At 32.0% G+C, this 19,001-nt stretch overlaps 2 protein-coding genes, 1 long non-coding RNA gene and 1 pseudogene across 3 annotated transcripts; all 4 read left to right on the forward strand.

The window, feature by feature from the left end:
- Positions 1-1,999: 1,999 nt before the first annotated feature.
- Positions 2,000-6,029, forward strand: LOC141695173 (uncharacterized). Its single transcript, XR_012564327.1, has 3 exons — positions 2,000-2,148; positions 2,492-2,576; positions 5,966-6,029. It is a non-coding gene; the product is annotated as an uncharacterized LOC141695173 (long non-coding RNA).
- A 1-nt stretch (position 6,030) lies between these two features.
- LOC141696094 (SNF1-related protein kinase regulatory subunit beta-3-like) lies at positions 6,031-6,464 on the forward strand. Its single transcript, XM_074500282.1, has 2 exons — positions 6,031-6,072; positions 6,147-6,464. The coding sequence occupies exons 1-2, from the start codon at positions 6,031-6,033 to the stop codon at positions 6,462-6,464; spliced, it is 360 nt and encodes a 119-aa protein (XP_074356383.1).
- Positions 6,465-8,362: 1,898 nt separating this feature from the next.
- On the forward strand, positions 8,363-10,365 carry LOC141695172 (high affinity nitrate transporter 2.4-like; annotated as a pseudogene).
- A 6,652-nt stretch (positions 10,366-17,017) lies between these two features.
- On the forward strand, positions 17,018-17,918 carry LOC141696095 (mRNA export factor GLE1-like). The gene is made up of 4 exons (XM_074500283.1): positions 17,018-17,221; positions 17,353-17,475; positions 17,553-17,685; positions 17,887-17,918. Exons 1-4 carry the CDS (start codon positions 17,018-17,020, stop codon positions 17,916-17,918), a joined length of 492 nt encoding a protein of 163 aa, XP_074356384.1.
- The last annotated feature ends 1,083 nt before the right edge of the window (positions 17,919-19,001 follow it).

The following is a 19,001-nucleotide window of genomic DNA, read 5'->3' on the forward strand; positions in this document are numbered from 1 at the left end:
TAGTACTACCTCTATCCCATTTTATATGAGTCCCTTTCTTTTTTTGGATATCCCAAAAAAATGAACCTCTCATTTATAATATGCATTTAAAATTGTCATAACCACACATTTATATAATACACTTATTTTAACATCCACTATTCCTCTTTTTCGGACTAAGATTATAGTCTACCATTATTTCTTAAAATTCGTGGTAGTCAAAATAGCTCAAACAAAGTGGGACGGAAAGAGTAGTTTACTAAAAAAAACCATGTATTGTGAAAGGAATTTTCCAAAATAATGTAAAAATTATATAAGTGTTAATTAGAGTAGTATGATTAACTAAACAAAATTTAAAGTTATCATATTTAAAAATATTATTTGTGTTAAATTTTTCAAAACAAGTTAAAAATTATATTATCTTCTGTGGTCTATTTCTTCGATTCACTGTACATTAGCCTTCTTATCTCGCGCAACCCTCAGATTCCTCTTATCTCCTCTTTCACGGGTATTTCCTGGTATTTCCTGTGAAGTTGTTTGATATATATGCATGTCTCTCTTTCTCGCGGGAAACACGAGAGAACAAGAAATCACCATTTTTTTTAAATTTTAGATAAAAATAAATTCGTTGGATTTTCACATACAGAATGCGAGTGGACAAATGTGTACCAATCCATGTCCTGAAGGATCAGATTGCGACACTTACTTACTGGTATATTATCTATATTAATTGAACAACAATGCATGTAATTCGGGTTTACGATACAGTTAAGTTACCTAGTTAAGTTGCTTGATAATTGTGAGAGATGATATATTGCGAGAGATGATATACAATACATAATCGCCCTCGTGGATGAACGGTTGTCGTAAATACAATCATAAATCATGGTTTCAGGTTGGTGTCACGCACTTTTCTTATTTTTTTTAAGTTTATATCGTGCACTTTTCTTATTTCATTACTTCCTTATTTATTGTTGTTTTAGTAATTTATATTTTTATCATACACTATTTTTGTCGTGAATTAAGTCAGGATATTCATAGAATCAACATCCATACTCTTCGGAATAAGAGCTTAGTCTGAGTACATCTTACCCGTCCCAAATATTGATATAAGAGGTATATACTGAGTATGTTTGATTTAGTTTAGTTTACAATTAAAAATATTAATTAATAGTTACCAATTTTTAGTGAATTTTCTTTCAAAAGATTAACGGTGAATATATATTTGGTTTTCATCTACCAATAGTTTTAAAATAATACTCCTGAAACTTATCATTTAACTATTATTTTTTATATACTTTTAAAACCAATGTTAAGAAAACCATTAAAGCCTAAAACAAGTATGATAATTAGATCTGATAATACTGATATTCAAATCGGATCCCCTTTCAGATTATGATATATTTGGATCCACTTTTAGAATATGATATATTTGGAGACTATTCATATCGAATTAGATTTGGTTCATGATTGATTCGAATTAAATTTTGACAAAATTCGGTTTAGACTTTTTTCGGATAATAACTTATTCAAATTTTCAATTTGTGAGATTTAAAAAATATCTTATTGAATGTAATATTTTTAATATAATATAATGTACTTATTAAAAAATTATGATAAATAACTATATTTTTTAAACATAAATTATTTTAAATATGAATTTTGCTTATAAACAAAGAATTTTGTATAATAGTTAATAATAAGCTAATTTAAATTCAATCATCTTTTCTAGTTCGGATTTATATAGGATCGATTACTTCAGACCATATTTGTTTCAGATAATTTATTATCCAATTTTAATCGATTACAAATTATAATTGGATCTAATATTTCAGATTATTTTCAGTATGGGTAATTTTATAATTGGATTGAATTCATTTTCGGATCATTTTCAGTACGGGTAATATAATATGGGTACAAAATCGGATTTCTGTTCAATGAATTTTGGTTCATTTTGACCCAATTTTCCAGGTCCAATGACAATTGACAATAGTTGAACTCAACCAAGTCCAAAATGGGATTCAACTAGAGTAGATATTTTGTGAGCCCAAAAGCCCAACACTCTATCAACAATATTAGTGTGTATATAAAATGTACTATTTGGTCCTGGAAATAAAAATATAGCAAGCTTGAAGCTTGCCCCGTCTTCCCGTTGTGTTCTTCTGATAGGTAATCATTCTTCAAAATGAACTCCTCCTTTTCACTCAAGTATTAATTTTAATAGTAAATATGATACTTACTCACACATGCATACATATATAAAACAAGAACATATGATTGAAAGTAGTTTCTATGAGGGGATGATACTAGATAGACTGTTCTCTGTTTCTCTTTTTAAGTTTCGTGTAAATTTTTAATCTCGTGTGTGTGTTTATTTCATTTTTACCTAAATGTTATGTCAAGAATTGTATTGTGAGTTCTGTGAGAGAGTTTCAATAAAAAAATTCTTCTCTTGCAATTTTTTTAACTGTGAGTTGAAGCCACTTTGTTTGAGTTTGCATTATTTTTGCAGTTGTTGATCAATTAAAGATTGGAGTCCACAATTTTGTTCAAGCTGCTTACAAATTATTAAAGAGCCAGAATTGCAGTAAAATCAGGTTTGTTCTACAGTATTTCTACAATTTTATTTAGTTAATGATGCTTCATCGTATGATCATTTTTAAGCCCGGCGTCTTTGCGGAAATACGCTGAGTATGTTTGGTTTTTATTTGAATTGAACATACTATTGCATAGTTGCATGTAGAATATATTTCGTTAAAATTCGGAAGTTTATATGAACTGAGGAGATGCAATTTTATTTATTAATGTTTATATTATTTGGAACTTTGTTAATTTCTAGTAATGTTTTATTGTAGATTTTTACTCATTCAATTCTGGTTTTAGTGTTAACATCTAGATGTAATACTTCTTCTATAAATATTTAGGTGTTTGCAATAAGTTTCATTGTTTAGGACATATGGGAAATCACTTTGATAGCATAATTGGTTAGTGGAGTCATGTAATTAAATGTTTTTTCCGCTAATTATGTAATTGAATGTTAATTCATGTTGTCGATGCACTAAAGCATAACTTATGAAACTCATAGTGAGCTTGCGGTTATGTGGAAGTAGCTCTATGTTAGTAAAGATAATGTAAATGTTAGTTCCGCATGTTTACTACGTGTAAGCATTAGCGTGAAGCGTTTATTTCTCATCAAACTCTTTTTTTCTACGGATGACATCTCAGATAGTTAGACTCCATAGATGCAATTAAATCAGTAGAACTTTTTTTTTGATTTTTTTATCCCAAGGTAACGCAAAGTGGCTATTTTTAGGCACTAACGTCACAGAGTAGTTGGCGGATTTGGGGTTTCCTTATATGCATAAAAAGTGCATTGATTGTTATTGATAATTTTCGTGTGAGTTATAGAGATAAAACCAACCGTCTACAATGACAAGGAAACTTCGCATTTTGTCAAATAATGTAGCACACAGGATTCTCCGCTTAGAGATTAATCAAAATTGACATTTAGTGTTATCATTCACACAATCACACATACGGTGATGGATGAAGCATTTGTTTTCATTGCCAATTGATAATAAATTGTTTGCGGCCTACATATGACTCAATTTTAAAAAATGCTAGAACACGTTTCAAAGACAAAAATTAGTTTACTTATTTACTTATGTAAAGTAAGATAAAAATTTAGGGTGTTCTCGAAGATTGAATAGACTGCTATTTAGGAATTAGAGGTGAAAGTCATTATTCCCAACTAATATATGCCGCTAAATTAGACATACACAAAATATATTTGATGAATGCTTGAAAATATTAATGTACCTCACACGTTCTACAAATTCTTCTTACGGTAGATACATGAATACTAGGTGATCATTAGCTGCATTTCTCATGTAGAAAGTGTGAGGGCGTCTGACTTGGAGAGTCAAGGTTTCAAAGACTTAGTCCAGGATTAAGTGGTATAAGAGAGGGACTTGAAGTTAGATTTCACAAATTTTTTTCTTTGAAAATTGAATGACTACATGCCTATATGCACTCACACAATGGTTTTGATCCTCTAAGTTCTGAGTACAATTTCAACTAAATTACATATGTTTCTACATTATTCTAGGATGTGTTGTCTATGTAAGACTCTTGATTCTTACCTTCCTACAAATCTCATGGTCTCATTTTGATGCGAATCAAGACGATGCTTATCATGAGGAAGGATATTTAGTACTCCACCCAATCTCTATCTTAGAGCGCAAAAGACAAATTACCTTCTTGACATAATCCCATTTTCACAACTAGCAATGGTTACATGGCACATCATTTATTCCTCCCACAATTTGAAACATTATTTTCAAAGCCTCTGTTAGACTGTCTAGCGACTTGTGGAAACCTCAATTTCCATTTAGATCTGAAGTCTCATTCCTGTAATTCCCTGGTCAATGAGCTAGCTTGTCCAGTACGCCCAGTTAAACCCTTTAGGCCAGTGCCACTCACACTTTAATAGTCCTCATCATATCATCCACATGTAATTTTATCAATTTCAAGTCTGGAAAATTCCAAGCCAATATTATGAAATCAAGGAAGCATCTCTCTCTCTCTCTCTCTCTCTGTAGAAAGTAATCACTGTTTATTTGTACTCAACACTGTGTTTCAGTAACTGTAGTTTGCGTCAAAATCTTCTCTTTCCTTTATTTTGGCCTATTATGGTGCCACACAGTCTTCTCTTTCGTAATGTCATAATCTACCATCTGCTATCCGATAACTTATATTTTCATTTCAGGGATTTAGATAAATAGTCTTGGCACTTTAATTTGATATGAGGGCAAGTAGGACGAAATTTCACATATGGGCATCAACCTTTAACTAAACATCAAGCTGGACCATACTCACCAGTCACCACCTGTGTGTATTTCACCAGTTCAATAAAAAAGAGAAGTTGTTCATCCTGGGCCAGTTCCTTCCTCTGGTCTGTATCTAGACTCTAGTATTTCATGTTAACATCAATTACTCAACTGTTAACATCAATTACTCAACTAAAAACCATCAATATATCTACTGTCAATACTCTTCGGCTTTCTGCTAGACCCCGCACAAAGCCATGCCACACTCGTGCATTGCTATCAGCAACGAACTTTTTAACTATTGCATTTCTTTCTTTGATTAAGTTGCATGAAAAAATCTGTCAACATACATCCCATTATTAACTATTTTGCCTATCATAATTTCCGGTTCCATGGCAGCTCCTAATAGAGGAAAACTTTAGGTTCTAGCAATTTAGCCTCTGGATTTTAAAGATATTTGCAACAATTTTATGCATGTGCCTTCTGAATACCATCAATGCAAGGCGACGATTTTTCTCACAAGAGTATTGCTGAAACCAACTTTTCTAATTCATTACACATCTGCATTTATGCAGTAAAAGCCGAAAAAAGTCCTCGGCACGTTAGATGCAAGTATCACTATTATAGGTTCAAACTTGTAACCGATAAATTCTCCCCTCTGATGCTTTCATGCATAACTAATGTATTTTCTAATTAATTATTTTTTCATTGTGTTGGTAACTTTAATAACTTACGAACCAGAAGTTCATAAAATGATTAGTACTGCACGATCAGCACAGGAATGATATCTGCCTTGTGAAAAGCTTATTGTTACATACATCAATTCTTGTTGCACCAACCAATAACAATTTCCTATCATTATTAAAATTTATCATCTCAGTTCAGTTTATTATATGTAGTAAATGAATTCTCAACAAGTGGGTGTATCATTACATATTAGGCATTGTTGTTCTCGCTGCTGCAAGTATGTTTTATTGGAGATGCATCAGTTATGGATGGTATCAGTAGTTAGAATTTGAATAAATACATGACAGGCTGACTCCAAAATGATTCCTTTCAATGTCTATGTAGTTGTGTACCATCAATTATCAAACATGTATATGTGTACAATATATACAACTACACTATAATTTTTTAACGAGTTTCTCTCTTTCCAGTTCATTTGACTGTTTGATCTTACTTTTGATGATTTTGCACCCTAAGCTACTCCTTGCTTTCAAAAATGGAGATACCACATAGGAACATTCAGTATGGTCAAAATCAAGTAAGCTGCATCCCCTTACTGATTAGCTTTTATTAATAAAGTAAGTGGATACTAAAGATGAAACTATTACACAGAATGAATCAATTGTAGCGGGATTTGAAGTTCCAGATTCTCCAGATTCAAGTTATGACAATGTCTACACCTACCCTGTAAACGATGAAAAAGATGCACCGCCAATAGTCCCACAGCACCTGCATAACACATTGCTCAACTCCCCTGCTGATGGAAACCTTCCTGAATCTCTTCCACCGCCACAGATCCTCAACCATCTTTACCGCGAGAACAAAAAAACTGAAGGACCAGTAGTGGCAGTTGGACTCACTCATCGCTTCCGTGCAAAGTATGTTACTGTGGTTCTATACAAACCAGCCAATGGAAATGGAAGTACTTAGACAATGTATGGTGCAAGTTAATTGTGTACTATTGTGTGCGCTAGCTTGTTTGTCTTAATTATTATCATTATGAGAAGACTTGTATGACTGTGTTTGTCTGTCGACAATATCACAGAGATATTATCAACTTAAATAAATTATTAACTGTCTATACTCTAAGTATTTGCTTCTGATCAGTGCTCTAAACTAAATTAACAAAATTTGAGGAGAAGATATGTGCATGTGGTTATATAATTTGGCAAATAAGAATCTTGTGTTTTTAAATCCGAGTTTTATAAAATTTTGACTTCAGTATATAATTTATATATAATTGTAACTTGTAAGCCAGATCATTGTCAATAATTAAACAAATTGTAGACTCAATTGAACTCCCTGACATTGTGAAAGGTTAAGTTTGACTTGTATCAACCTGACAATTAAAGATACAAAACCTTTTGACATACAATATTTCTGACTTTTGGCTAATAGATGATAGATCATTCTAAGTTGTGCTAAATTATTCCAATTGACACGTCAAATATTGGAAATCATTTTATGCCACTTGTGTTTTATTATGCAAGAATCAAAATTAGACTATGGTCAAATTTAATCCCACAATATGACAGTTAATAACTTAACAAACACAGACATGCATATGACCTTAAAACAATATAACAACTGAATACTGATAATGATGATAGGGAGAAATGAATATACCGTAGTCCGTAGATTTTTATCCTTTCAGATACATGATGAGGCTACTACTTTTCATATTTTGACTTGGAAAACAGATTATTATTCTTACTATAGTTATCACTTAAGCTAAATGTTTCATAATGCAACCATTGATTATATATTTTAGCCTTTCACGGTAGTTTGGCAGTTGGGTATTTTATATACGGAATATTTCACTGACAATTGGATATCTCATATAAAGTAATAACTCCACTGTGGGTATCCCAATTTAGTTATTTCAACTCATAAATAAAATGTCTTACTAATTTTATCTTATTGTTGGTGTATTATATATATATATAAGGCTTTATTTCGTGGAAAATCATCTTATACGAAGAATCGTGGAGAATCATGCAGAATCATTGATTTTATTATAAAATCTCATCACAAATTGTAAAATTTTATTTCAAAAAATATAAAATTCGATGCTAATCTCGAATAATAATTATATTTGAATATAATAAAAAATTTAACAATTAAAATTAGATAAAATTGCTTAATTTTAAATTTGATTTTACATTGGAATAATTTTTCTACACAGATTATATTATATATATCATTAAATTCTATATATTATTTGTTGGCACACTTTTCAATACTCTTTTAAAACATGATTCCTATAATATTTTTTCAAAATCTTTTTTTCTGAATAAAAGTTTTATGTTTAAATTTTTATTAAAAAAAATTTAAAAAAAATATTATAAAAATCTCGAAATGTGTATAAAGTACATTGATAAATATTTGTTGCTTCAATCGAACTTTTAGGCTCCCATGAAAGGCTAAGATTGACTTATCTCAAATGATTTTTGTCTTCATCAACTTGACCATATTAGGAACAACTTATTTACACAAAAATCAAAATATCTGCAAATTTTGAATGAACATTAATCATAATCACATGCATGGATTAAAAACTATATAATGGTAATCATAATACAAAAAATATACTATATCTACTATACTGAACATTCCTATCCTTTGGGAATGCTTGATGAGGCTACTACTTTTCATAATTTGACTTGGCAAACTAGGTTATTTTATGATATTATTATATTAGAGATGTTGCATAATGCAACCATTGGTAAGCTTCACTGGCTTATACAGGGTTTATCAGAAACTTAAAATGTCAACCATGAAGGCCTATATAAAGCAAGACATCTCAAGAAATATCCAGAACATCCTTTCAAACAATACTTGAGAGTAATGCACTAACTTTCTCAAGCTTTATATCACATCAAGCACTGGTAATTAAAGAAAAATGGGTGATATTGAAGGATCACCAGGGAGCTCAATGCATGGAGTCACTGGACGAGAGCCTGTTCTGGCTTTCGCAGTGGCTTCACCGATGGTACCAACTGATACAACAGCAAAATTTGATTTACCAGTTGATTCAGAACACAAGGCTAAAGCGTTCAAGCTATTTTCCTTTGCCAATCCTCACATGAGGACTTTTCATCTTTCTTGGATTTCTTTTTTACCTGTTTTGTGTCCACATTTGCTGCTGCTCCACTAGTCCCAATCATTCGCGATAATCTCAACCTTACAAAAGGGGATGTTGGAAATGCTGGAGTGGCTTCGGTGTCTGGCAGCATTTTCTCTAGGCTTGTAATGGGAGCAGTTTGTGATCTTTTGGGACCGCGATATGGCTGTGCATTTGTCATCATGCTTACAGCCCCAACTGTGTTTTGTATGTCATTTGTGGCGGATGCCAGCGGTTATATAGCTGTCAGGTTCATGATTGGCTTCTCCCTCGCGACATTTGTTACGTGTCAGTATTGGATGAGCACCATGTTCAATGGTAAGATTATAGGCACCGTGAATGGTACTGCAGCCGGATGGGGAAACATGGGCGGAGGAGCAACTCAATTGCTCATGCCTCTTCTCTACGACATGATCCAACGTGCAGGAGCTACTCCATTCACTGCCTGGAGGATCGCCTTTTTCATCCCTGGTTGGCTTCATGTGATCATGGGGATCTTGGTGTTGACACTTGGTCAAGACTTGCCTGATGGGAATTTAGGTACTTTACAAAAGAAGGGTGATGTTTCGAAAGATAAATTCTCCAAGGTTAGTTTGGATAACACCTTATTCCTTGGTAACATTTTTAATACGAGTTCTGAATTCAGAACCTGTTCAAATTGTTCGTTTCTGAATAATTGACTTGTGTTCTTTTCAATGTTCAGGTGTTCTGGTATGCTATCACCAATTACAGAACATGGATATTTGTCCTTTTGTATGGATACTCTATGGGTGTGGAATTGTCGACTGACAATGTCATTGCTGAATACTTTTTTGACAGGTACTGTTCTTTTTTATATTGTATTAATATTTAGAATAATAATATTTTTTTATCATTTAAAGTAACCTTGTGAAATGTCCAACACTGTGACAGATTTGATCTAAAACTCCAAACTGCTGGCATTATTGCTGCTACATTTGGTATGGCTAACCTTCTGGCTCGCCCCTTTGGTGGATACGCTTCGGATGTGGCTGCGCGAAGGTTTGGAATGAGGGGAAGGCTGTGGACTCTCTGGATACTACAAACATTAGGAGGACTGTTCTGTATCTTCCTTGGCCTCTCTAATTCCCTTCCAATTGCTATAACAATGATGATTATCTTTTCTGTCGGAGTTCAAGCTGCATGCGGCGCCACTTTTGGCATCATTCCTTTCATTTCACGTCGATCCTTAGGAATTATATCCGGTATGACCGGTGCAGGAGGGAATTTTGGGTCAGGATTGACACAGCTTCTGTTCTTTACGAGCTCACAGTTATCGACAGCAATGGGCTTAACATACATGGGAATTATGATAGTAGCTTGCACCGTGCCTGTGGCATTTGTTCACTTTCCTCAGTGGGGTAGTATGTTTCTTCCACCATCAAGAGATGTCGTTAAAGGTAGTGAAGAACATTACTATGTTTCTGAGTGGACTGAAGATGAGAAGCAGAAGGGTATGCATCAGGGAAGTGTTAAATTTGCAGAAAACAGCAGGTCAGAGCGCGGCCGTCGTGTGGCTTCTGCGCCAACTCCTCCTTATGCTACCCCGGATCATGCTTGATGGCTATAACAAGGCCAAGCAACGAAATGAAATGCAAGTGAACTGTGATTTGAAATTAAAGAGTTTGATAGTTAAATGGAGAAATGGTGGGCTTTTAATGATTTGTGCAGCTGAATATTTAGATCATAAATGTGTATTTTACTTAGGTTTTATATCTACTGTGACTTACGGCAAGTCCAACCGCACCTTTAAACATGCTCTTAACTCCAAATATAAGAAATGTGACAATAAAATGCACTCCAACAGTGTCTTAGTGGTTCCTTATATCACTAAGACAACTCTCTCATACCTTATCTTTAAGAAATCACAAGTCATCCCTTATTTCATTTTTTTCAATAAAAAATTGATTTCTCTTTATTTTTTTAAGTTCTTTTCTCTCTTTTCCTTTCATATTTCATTCAAATTTATTATTATTATAATAATAAGGAATGAAAATAAGGATCATTGTATGAGTTCAAATTCAAAATCATGTCTTAAATCACTAATAATTAATATTTTATAATATTTATAAGAAACTTGTTAAGATACTGTTGGACTTGTTCTTATGTTAGTTTCACGTTGTTGTGATGATGATTCTACTTCCTAAATCTCAGCATTGTTTTTGTACATTTAGGATGATAAGGGTCCGAGCCTTTTGAGCTAAAATCTTGACTTCATCAAGCCACTACAAGAAAAATGCAATCAGACAACACCGATTAGACAACACTCGACCAAAAAAGTGTTGCCCGAATTTTTCATACAATGGTTTTTTTGCAACCAAAAAATTGGCGTTGTCTGACGTTGATTACTACAAGCGATAAAAAAATGTTGTCTAGTAAAACAAATCAGACAAGTGTTTTCAAAATTAAGATGTTGTGTGAATGGGAAGACTTTAGTATTACTACAACGCTTTAAAATCCATTGTCTAGTTGATGGAGACAGACAACCCTTTCTAAAGTGATGTTGTGCAAATGAGTAAAATCGTACTACGATTTTTAAATACATTGTCTGAAAATGATTGAGATAACGTCTTGTTTAACGGTTGTGGAAATGAGACAAGTGTTTTTTCTACTAGTTATTTAAGCTCGAATCACACAATGTACAAATTAGGTGTTGTCTAAATGATACTTGATAGACAAGTGTTTTACATATATTGTATGTCACCAATATCAGACAATAGTCTAATTCTTAAAACCGTTGTCTTTCTTACTAAATTTAAAAACGTGTTGCACAACAAAATATTCAAATAAATTGTTGTCTAGTTTATTACAATAAAAATAGTAATAATTTCAAAAAAAGTAATTTCCAGACAATTCATTTTAAATTTTTTAAAAACAACAAACTCTAATTAAATCCACTTTCATCTAGATTAAATATTTAAATTTTATATTTCAAAATAGTTTAATTATCTACTTTATAATTAATAAAAAAAAATAATCACAAGTGCTTCAAGTTTACATTGTTAATTGTTCAATCCAAACAAGTTTTTTTCGACAAAGCACGTTATATTAATCTACCTTATACAAGTATTTTTAAAATAAAACACTTGTAACAGTTAGACAACCGTTATCGATATTTATAATCTGTAGTAAAATATGTAATACTACAACAGTCTTAAAGAAAAAACTGTTGTAGAATTCCAACAACGACATTTCCTGAAAAACACTTATGTAAAGTAACTTACCACAACATGATTTTAGAAAAAACCGTTGTCTATATTTTTACTAGTTTTAAAATTTTTTCGGAAAATTTATATGCCACCGTTAATTAATTTATATGAGTAACCAATAACTTACACTAAATTAATTTGTGTGTATTAAGATTTGAAATAATCTTTTTCATAGATTTTTGAATTCTTTTACCTATTAGTACTAGACGTTACACGAATATTAATAGCATCAACAGATAATCACATTTATGAGGATATAACGTGTATATTATAAATGTTCACTTGGATTGTTAAGTTGGTATAATAAGAGTCGTTGATTAAAAGTAGATTTAATATCAGCCGTAAGATTTAAAAAAGTTGATCATCTAAGACAACGGTTTTTTTCAAAAAAACTGTTGTCACAATTTATTTCAGACAAGACTTTTTCATAAAAAACCGTTGGGTGTTGCCTCGTACTAGATTTTTTTCATACCTGATGAAAAAGATAAATTTTTTAAATAATTTTTTAGAGGATCCAACCGTACGGATGTTAAGAAATACTCATTTTAGTCACATGAAAAAAGTATTAAAAAATTTCAAATTTATCTCGAATGTCAGGATTAGAAAAATATGGTAAAAGCGCTACTTCCCAACACGAGATTCGTTCCCGATTTACAGGATTAATTTTTAAAATGATTTTTTCGACGATCCAACCGTACGAATGTTAAGATATATCAATTTTATTCATATGAAAAAATTATTAAAAATTTTGAAATTCATCTTGCATGTCAGGATTAGAAAAATTAAATCTGGTAAAAGTACCCCTTCCGACAACAAGACTCGTTCCCGATTTACAGGATTAATTTTTAAAATAATTTTTTCGACGATCCAACCGTACGGATCTTAAGATATATCAATTTTAGTCATAAAAAAAAATTATTAAAAAATTTGAAATTTATCTTGCATGTCAGGATTAGAAAAATCTGTTAAAAGTACCCCACCAGACAAGAAGACTCGTTCCCGATTTACAGGATTAATTTTTTAAAATGATTTTTCGACGATCCAACCGTACGGATGTTAAGATATATCGATTTTAGTCATAAGAAAAAATTATTAAAAAATTTGAAATTCATTTTGCATGTCAGGATCAGAAAAATTTGGTAAAAGTACCCCTCCCGACAACGAGACTCGTTCGCGATTTACAGGATTAATTTTTTTAAAATGATTTTTCGACGATTCAACCGTACGGATGTTAAGATATATCGATCTTAGTCATAAGAAAAAATTATTAAAAAATTTGAAATTTATTTTGCATGCCAGGATTAGAAAAATCTGGTAAAAGTACCCTTCCGACAACGAGACTCATTCCCGATTTACAGGATTAATTTTTTAAAATGATTTTTTGACGATCCAACCGTACGGATGTTAAGATATATCGATTTTAGTCATAAGAAAAAATTATTAAAAAATTTGAAATTCATTTTGCATGTCAGGATTAGAAAAATCTGGTAAAAGCACCCCTCCCCACAACGAGACTCGTTCACGATTTACAGGATTAATTTTGTAAAATGATTTTTCGAAGATCCAACCGTACGGATGTTAAGATATATCGATTTTAGTCATAAGAAAAAATTATTAAAAATTTTGAAATTCATTTTGCATGCCAGGATTAGAAAAATCTGGTAAAAGTACCCCTCCCGACAGCGAGACTCGTTCCCGATTTACGGGATTAATTTTTTAAAATTATTTTTCGACGATCCAACCGTACGGATGTTAAGTTATATCGATTTTAGTCATAAGAAAAAATTATTAAAAAATTTGAAATTCATTTTGCATGTCAGGATCAGAAAAATTTGGTAAAAGTACCCCTCCCGACAACGAGACTCGTTCACGATTTACAGGATTAATTTTTTAAAATGATTTTTCGACGATTCAACCGTATGGATGATAAGATATATCGATCTTAGTCATAAGAAAAAATTATTAAAAAATTTGAAATTCATTTTGCATGCCAGAATTAGAAAAATCTGGTAAAAGTACCCTCCCGACAACGAGACTCGTTCCCGATTTACAGGATTAATTTTTTAAAATGATTTTTCGACGATCCAACCGTACGGATGTTAAGATATATTGATTTTAGTCATAAGAAAAAATTATTAAAAAATTTGAAATTCATTTTGCATGTCAGGATTAGAAAAATCTGGTAAAAGCACCCCTACCCACAACGAGACTCGTTCACGATTTACAGGATTAATTTTTTAAAATGATTTTTTGACGAGCCAACCGTACGGATGTTAAGATATATCAATTTTAGTCATAAGAAAAAATTATTAAAAAATTTGAAATTCATTTTGCATGCCAGGATTAGAAAAATCTGGTAAAAGTACCCCTCCCGACAACGAGACTCGTTCCCGATTTACAGGATTAATTTTTTAAAATTATTTTTCGACGATCCAACCGTACGGATGTTAAGATATATCGATTTTAGTCATAAGAAAAAATTATTAAAAAATTTGAAATTCATTTTGCATGTCAGGATTAGAAAAATCTGGTAAAAGTACCCCTCCCAACAACGGGACTCGTTCACGATTTACAGGATTAATTTTTTAAAATGATTTTTTGACGATCCAACCGTACGGATGTTAAGATATATCGATTTTAGTCATAAGAAAAAATTATTAAAAAATTTGAAATTCATTTTGCATGTCAGGATTAGAAAAATCTGGTAAAAGTATCCCTCCCGACAACGAGACTCGTTCCCGATTTACAGGATTAATTTTTTAAAATGATTTTTCGACGATCCAACCGTACGGATGTTAAGATATATCGATTTTAGTCATAAGAAAAAATTATTAAAAAATTTGAAATTCATTTTGTATGTCAGGATTAGAAAAATCTTGTAAAAGTATCCCTCCCGACAACGAGACTCGTTCCCGATTTACAGGATTAATTTCTTAAAATGATTTTTCGACGATCCAACCGTACGGATGTTAAGATATATCGATTTTAGTCATAAGAACAAATTATTAAAAAATTTGAAATTCATTTTGCATGTCAGGATTAGAAAAATCTGGTAAAAGACAACGAGACTCGTTCCCGATTTACAGGATTAATTTTTTAAAATGATTTTTAGACGATCCAACCGTACGGTTGTTAAGATATATCGATTTTAGTCATAAGAAAAAATTATTAAAAAATTTGAAATTCATTTTGCATGTCAGGATTAGAAAAATCTGGTAAAAGTACTCCTCCCGACAACGAGACTCGTTCCCCTTACAAGATTAATTTTTAAAATGATTTTTCGACGATCCAACCGTACGGATGTTAAAAATATATCAATTTTAGTCATATGAAAAAATTATTAAAAAATTTGAAATTCATCTTGCATGTCAGGATTAGAAAAATCTGGTAAAAGTAGTCCTCCCGACAACGAGACTCGTTCCTGATTTACAAGATTAATTTTTAAAATGATTTTTTTGATGATCCAACCGTAAGGATGTTAGGATATATCAGTTTTAGTCATATGAAAAAATTATTAAAAAATTTGAAATTCATTTTACATGTCAGGATTAGAAAAATCCGGTAAAAGTACCCCTCTCGACAACGAATATAAAAATATATTAGCTTTTGTCATATTAAAATATTAAAAACATTCAAATTTATTTTATATTATTTTATAAAAATAATTTCTTAAATCTATTTATAAAAAATTTATAAGTATACAATATTTATTTATCGAGTTTTCTTGTTATAATTGGTTTCCCTCCTTCAACTTTTCATTTCCCCCTTCTTTTCTTTTCATTACCCGCTTCCCCCTCCAAATTTTAAAAATTAATCTTGTAAATCAGGAACGAGTCATGTTGTCGGGAGGACTACTTTTACCAGATTTTTCTAATCCTGACATGCAGGATGAATTTCAAATTTTTTAATAATTTTTTCATATGACGATCCAACCGTACGGATGTTAGGATATATCAGTTTTAGTCATATGAAAAAATTATTAAAAAATTTGAAATTCATTTTGCATGTCAGGATTAGAAAAATCCGGTAAAAGTACCCCTCTCGACAACGAATTTTGGGTTTCATGATTTTTCGTATGACAGAATTGAGTTAGGTTTCATGATTTTTCATATGACAGAATTGAGTTAGGTTTCATGATTTTTCGTGTTTTCACTTTTTTGAATTTTGGGTTTTAGATGTGTTTGTAAAATCTTTCTGTTATTTTGGGGATTTTTATGTGTGGTGTGAATGTTGGTATTCCAAAGAAGATTGTGGTCCTATTGAGTTTTGATTTAGGTTGTGGTCTCTCACCTTCCCTCTCTCCCTCTCTTTCTCCCCCTCTACTCTCCTTGTTATGAAAAATCTATACATACATAAATATTTGCTTTGATTTGAGCCTCCTTTGATTGATTTGTATGTTTCTTTAATGGAGTATGGTTCCGTTTAGGGTTTTAATTCGACTTTAATTTGGGGTTTTAGTTCGTGTTCAAAACTAAGGCTTTAGGGCTTATTTGTGGATTCAATGGAAGGTGCTTGTCTTTAATTTTGAGGTATCACTCTCTCTCTCTCTCTCTCTCTCTCTCTCTGTCTAACTCTCTCTCTCATTTTAGTTCTTATTTTGTGCTGATTTTAGTTCTTATTTTGCGTGTACAAGTAAGTAAAGGGGATGTGGAGGGGAAAATTGAAGCTCAAGAAGAAAATTGAGTGTTTTGATGATTTGTGTAGGTTTGTTTCTGTGTGATTTAAGATGTAAGTGATTTTTTCTTCTCCCAGTAGGAGTTTTGTGGGTTTGTCTGTTATGACTTGCTTGAATGCTATATGATAGTTTCCGGAACATCTCTATATAAGGTATTATCCATCTGGACTGTGTAATGATTTTATGATTCCCACCACTCTACATGAAATGCAAATATGTGATCAGCTAAGAACTGACACAGTTACATTTTTTGGTTGAATAACATCAACTGCTATAGAAATTAGGTCAGTGATGCTTGACATGCTCAATCGTGGATGTCATTGCACAAGATGAGATATCTAGTTTTTATGTGTTTCGTCTTCTACTGTCCTTGTTCCTATCAGTGAAATAAATGTGGTGCTTAGATTATTAATGTTAAAAGTCTTACATGTTTACATGTTTCTAGGTTCCACAAACCATGGAAATTCTTCTTGTTGAATTAAACAGGGTCTGCATATACAGTGTTCCAAAGTATATGAGTTACTCTGAGTCAGTATTTAAAACAAAAGAAGCTTACAACAAAGCCATTGGATATCAAGAAGAAGATGGAAAGCTTGGAAACAGTGATACATATGTAGAACGAGTGAGGTCATGTATGAAGCTATATGGAGCACTTGTTCAGGTGCGTCTCTTTGATCTAGCACTAATGTCTGCAGAATATTTGAGTCATTGTGCTTGCTCATTTTTAGTTTCAAGTTGCTCATTTCTAGTTTTAAGTATCACAGAAACTATGTGAGTCGTGTTGGTTTTTAGACAAAAGCTGAAGGAGTTAAGAACCCATATGGAATTGAAGGAGGCTGGGCATGGATGGCCAGATTTTTGAATGCTCTTCCAGCCAATTTATACACTGCTGTTTCATTGCAGACCTTTATTGAAGTATGATCAAGAAATTCTTATCATTATATACAATTGCTAAAGTAGTATCAAATTTAATGTTATGTTTCCTTGCCCAGATAGCAGGCTTTGCTCTATACAGAAGATACAGATCCCAGTTCAAAAAGATTCTCAATATCATTTCCCGAAACTTTGTCAGTGCACTTGAACAACGACCAGATCTAGCCAATGTAGTCATGAACACTTCTTCCTGTATGCCTGCCTTCCTTCTGTCCACACAAAATTGCAAATATGAGTTCAATTTTCAGCACAAATATTATGTTTTCACTTGAGAAACTATCCTTAACATGCTAAACTAGGTATGTTTCTAAGCTTACACAAGATAAAATTTGTTCTAGTTAACTAGGTTGAATATCTTTGATTAAAAAGTGTGTTGATAGTCATATAATGCAGGTGAGAGGGGAAGGGATAAATTCAGCAGGTGATCTGTTGATAGTCCTGACCAGCAGAGTTGCTACCATCCACATGTACAGAAAAAACCCGTGCCAAGTTCTATTTTTCTTAAAACTTATAGATTTTAAATCTCTCTCAAATTACTATTTCTTATTTAAAAAAATCTAGTGTACATCCCTTTATGATATCTAACAGTATCTAGTGTACATTTAGGTCAATCACATCCAAAAGTTTGTCACAAGGATAAATGATTTTCTATGTAATTATGTTGTATGTAATTATGTTGTAATTATGTAATTATGTAATTATGTTGTCGATTTATTTTGAAGATTGTTTTCTCCAGATTGGGAAATTACCTATCACATGCTGTAATGATATTGCAAGGACAACATAGCTCTTGCGGAAGACGTGAAGAGAAGCTGAAAATCCTTGTAGACTCTATATTTTCTTTAATTTGTAGTAGAAATCTTAGACTCATGAAGGCAGTGATATCAATATGCTTTTAGCTTTTGTATAACTATGTTGCTGTGATTTTCGATCATGGATTTGCAAAGTTAATTTCATTTGATTACTTGTTATATTCTGTGTAAGACAACGCTTTTAACAACCAAGCTTCATTAAAATATCATGTCTTTAATACTAAAATAATGCTTTCGAACACAAAACTTTGGTGCAAAATTAACTCTCACAACACTAGTAAACCATTGTCTATATAATATTAAGATATTGTATCAAAGGTATTCATGCAATACGTTTGGACAAATAAACAGTTGTATGTATCTGATCATGCCATACATTAAAATCCAAAACTGTTGTGTGTAGAAATTTATTACAAGAGTTCTACGAGCTCAATTTCATTTTTGTTGTCTATCTGAATACACAACAACGTTTATACAACAATAAGTGTTGTAGGATTGGTTTTAATGTTATGCTTTACACAACGGTTTTCTGAGTTTGTGAGAACCCTTGAGTAATGTTGCTTGTTACGACGAAAACAAGCAAAAAACGTTGTCTTTTCTGGATGTAATACAACGGGCTTAATCCATAATCATTGTCTGTATAATCTCAGACAATGTTTTTTAGCCGTTGTCTGATCCAACTAACAGACGGCGGCT

This window comes from Apium graveolens, chromosome 11 (assembly GCF_009905375.1).
Source record: "Apium graveolens cultivar Ventura chromosome 11, ASM990537v1, whole genome shotgun sequence".
NCBI lineage: Eukaryota > Viridiplantae > Streptophyta > Magnoliopsida > Apiales > Apiaceae > Apium > Apium graveolens.

What these genes read in the sequence shown, in the direction of transcription:
- LOC141696094 (XM_074500282.1), top strand. Translation starts at nt 6,031, where the DNA reads ATGGAGATACCACATAGGAACATTCAGTATGGTCAAAATCAA. An exon ending in TTCAGTATGGTCAAAATCAA is followed by an intron (nt 6,073 to 6,146) that starts GTAAGCTGCATC and finishes ACTATTACACAG; the next exon opens with AATGAATCAATTGTAGCGGG.
- LOC141696095 (XM_074500283.1), top strand. Translation starts at nt 17,018, where the DNA reads ATGGAAATTCTTCTTGTTGAATTAAACAGGGTCTGCATATACAGTGTT. An exon ending in TATATGGAGCACTTGTTCAG is followed by an intron (nt 17,222 to 17,352) that starts GTGCGTCTCTTT and finishes GTTGGTTTTTAG; the next exon opens with ACAAAAGCTGAAGGAGTTAA. An exon ending in CATTGCAGACCTTTATTGAA is followed by an intron (nt 17,476 to 17,552) that starts GTATGATCAAGA and finishes TTCCTTGCCCAG; the next exon opens with ATAGCAGGCTTTGCTCTATA.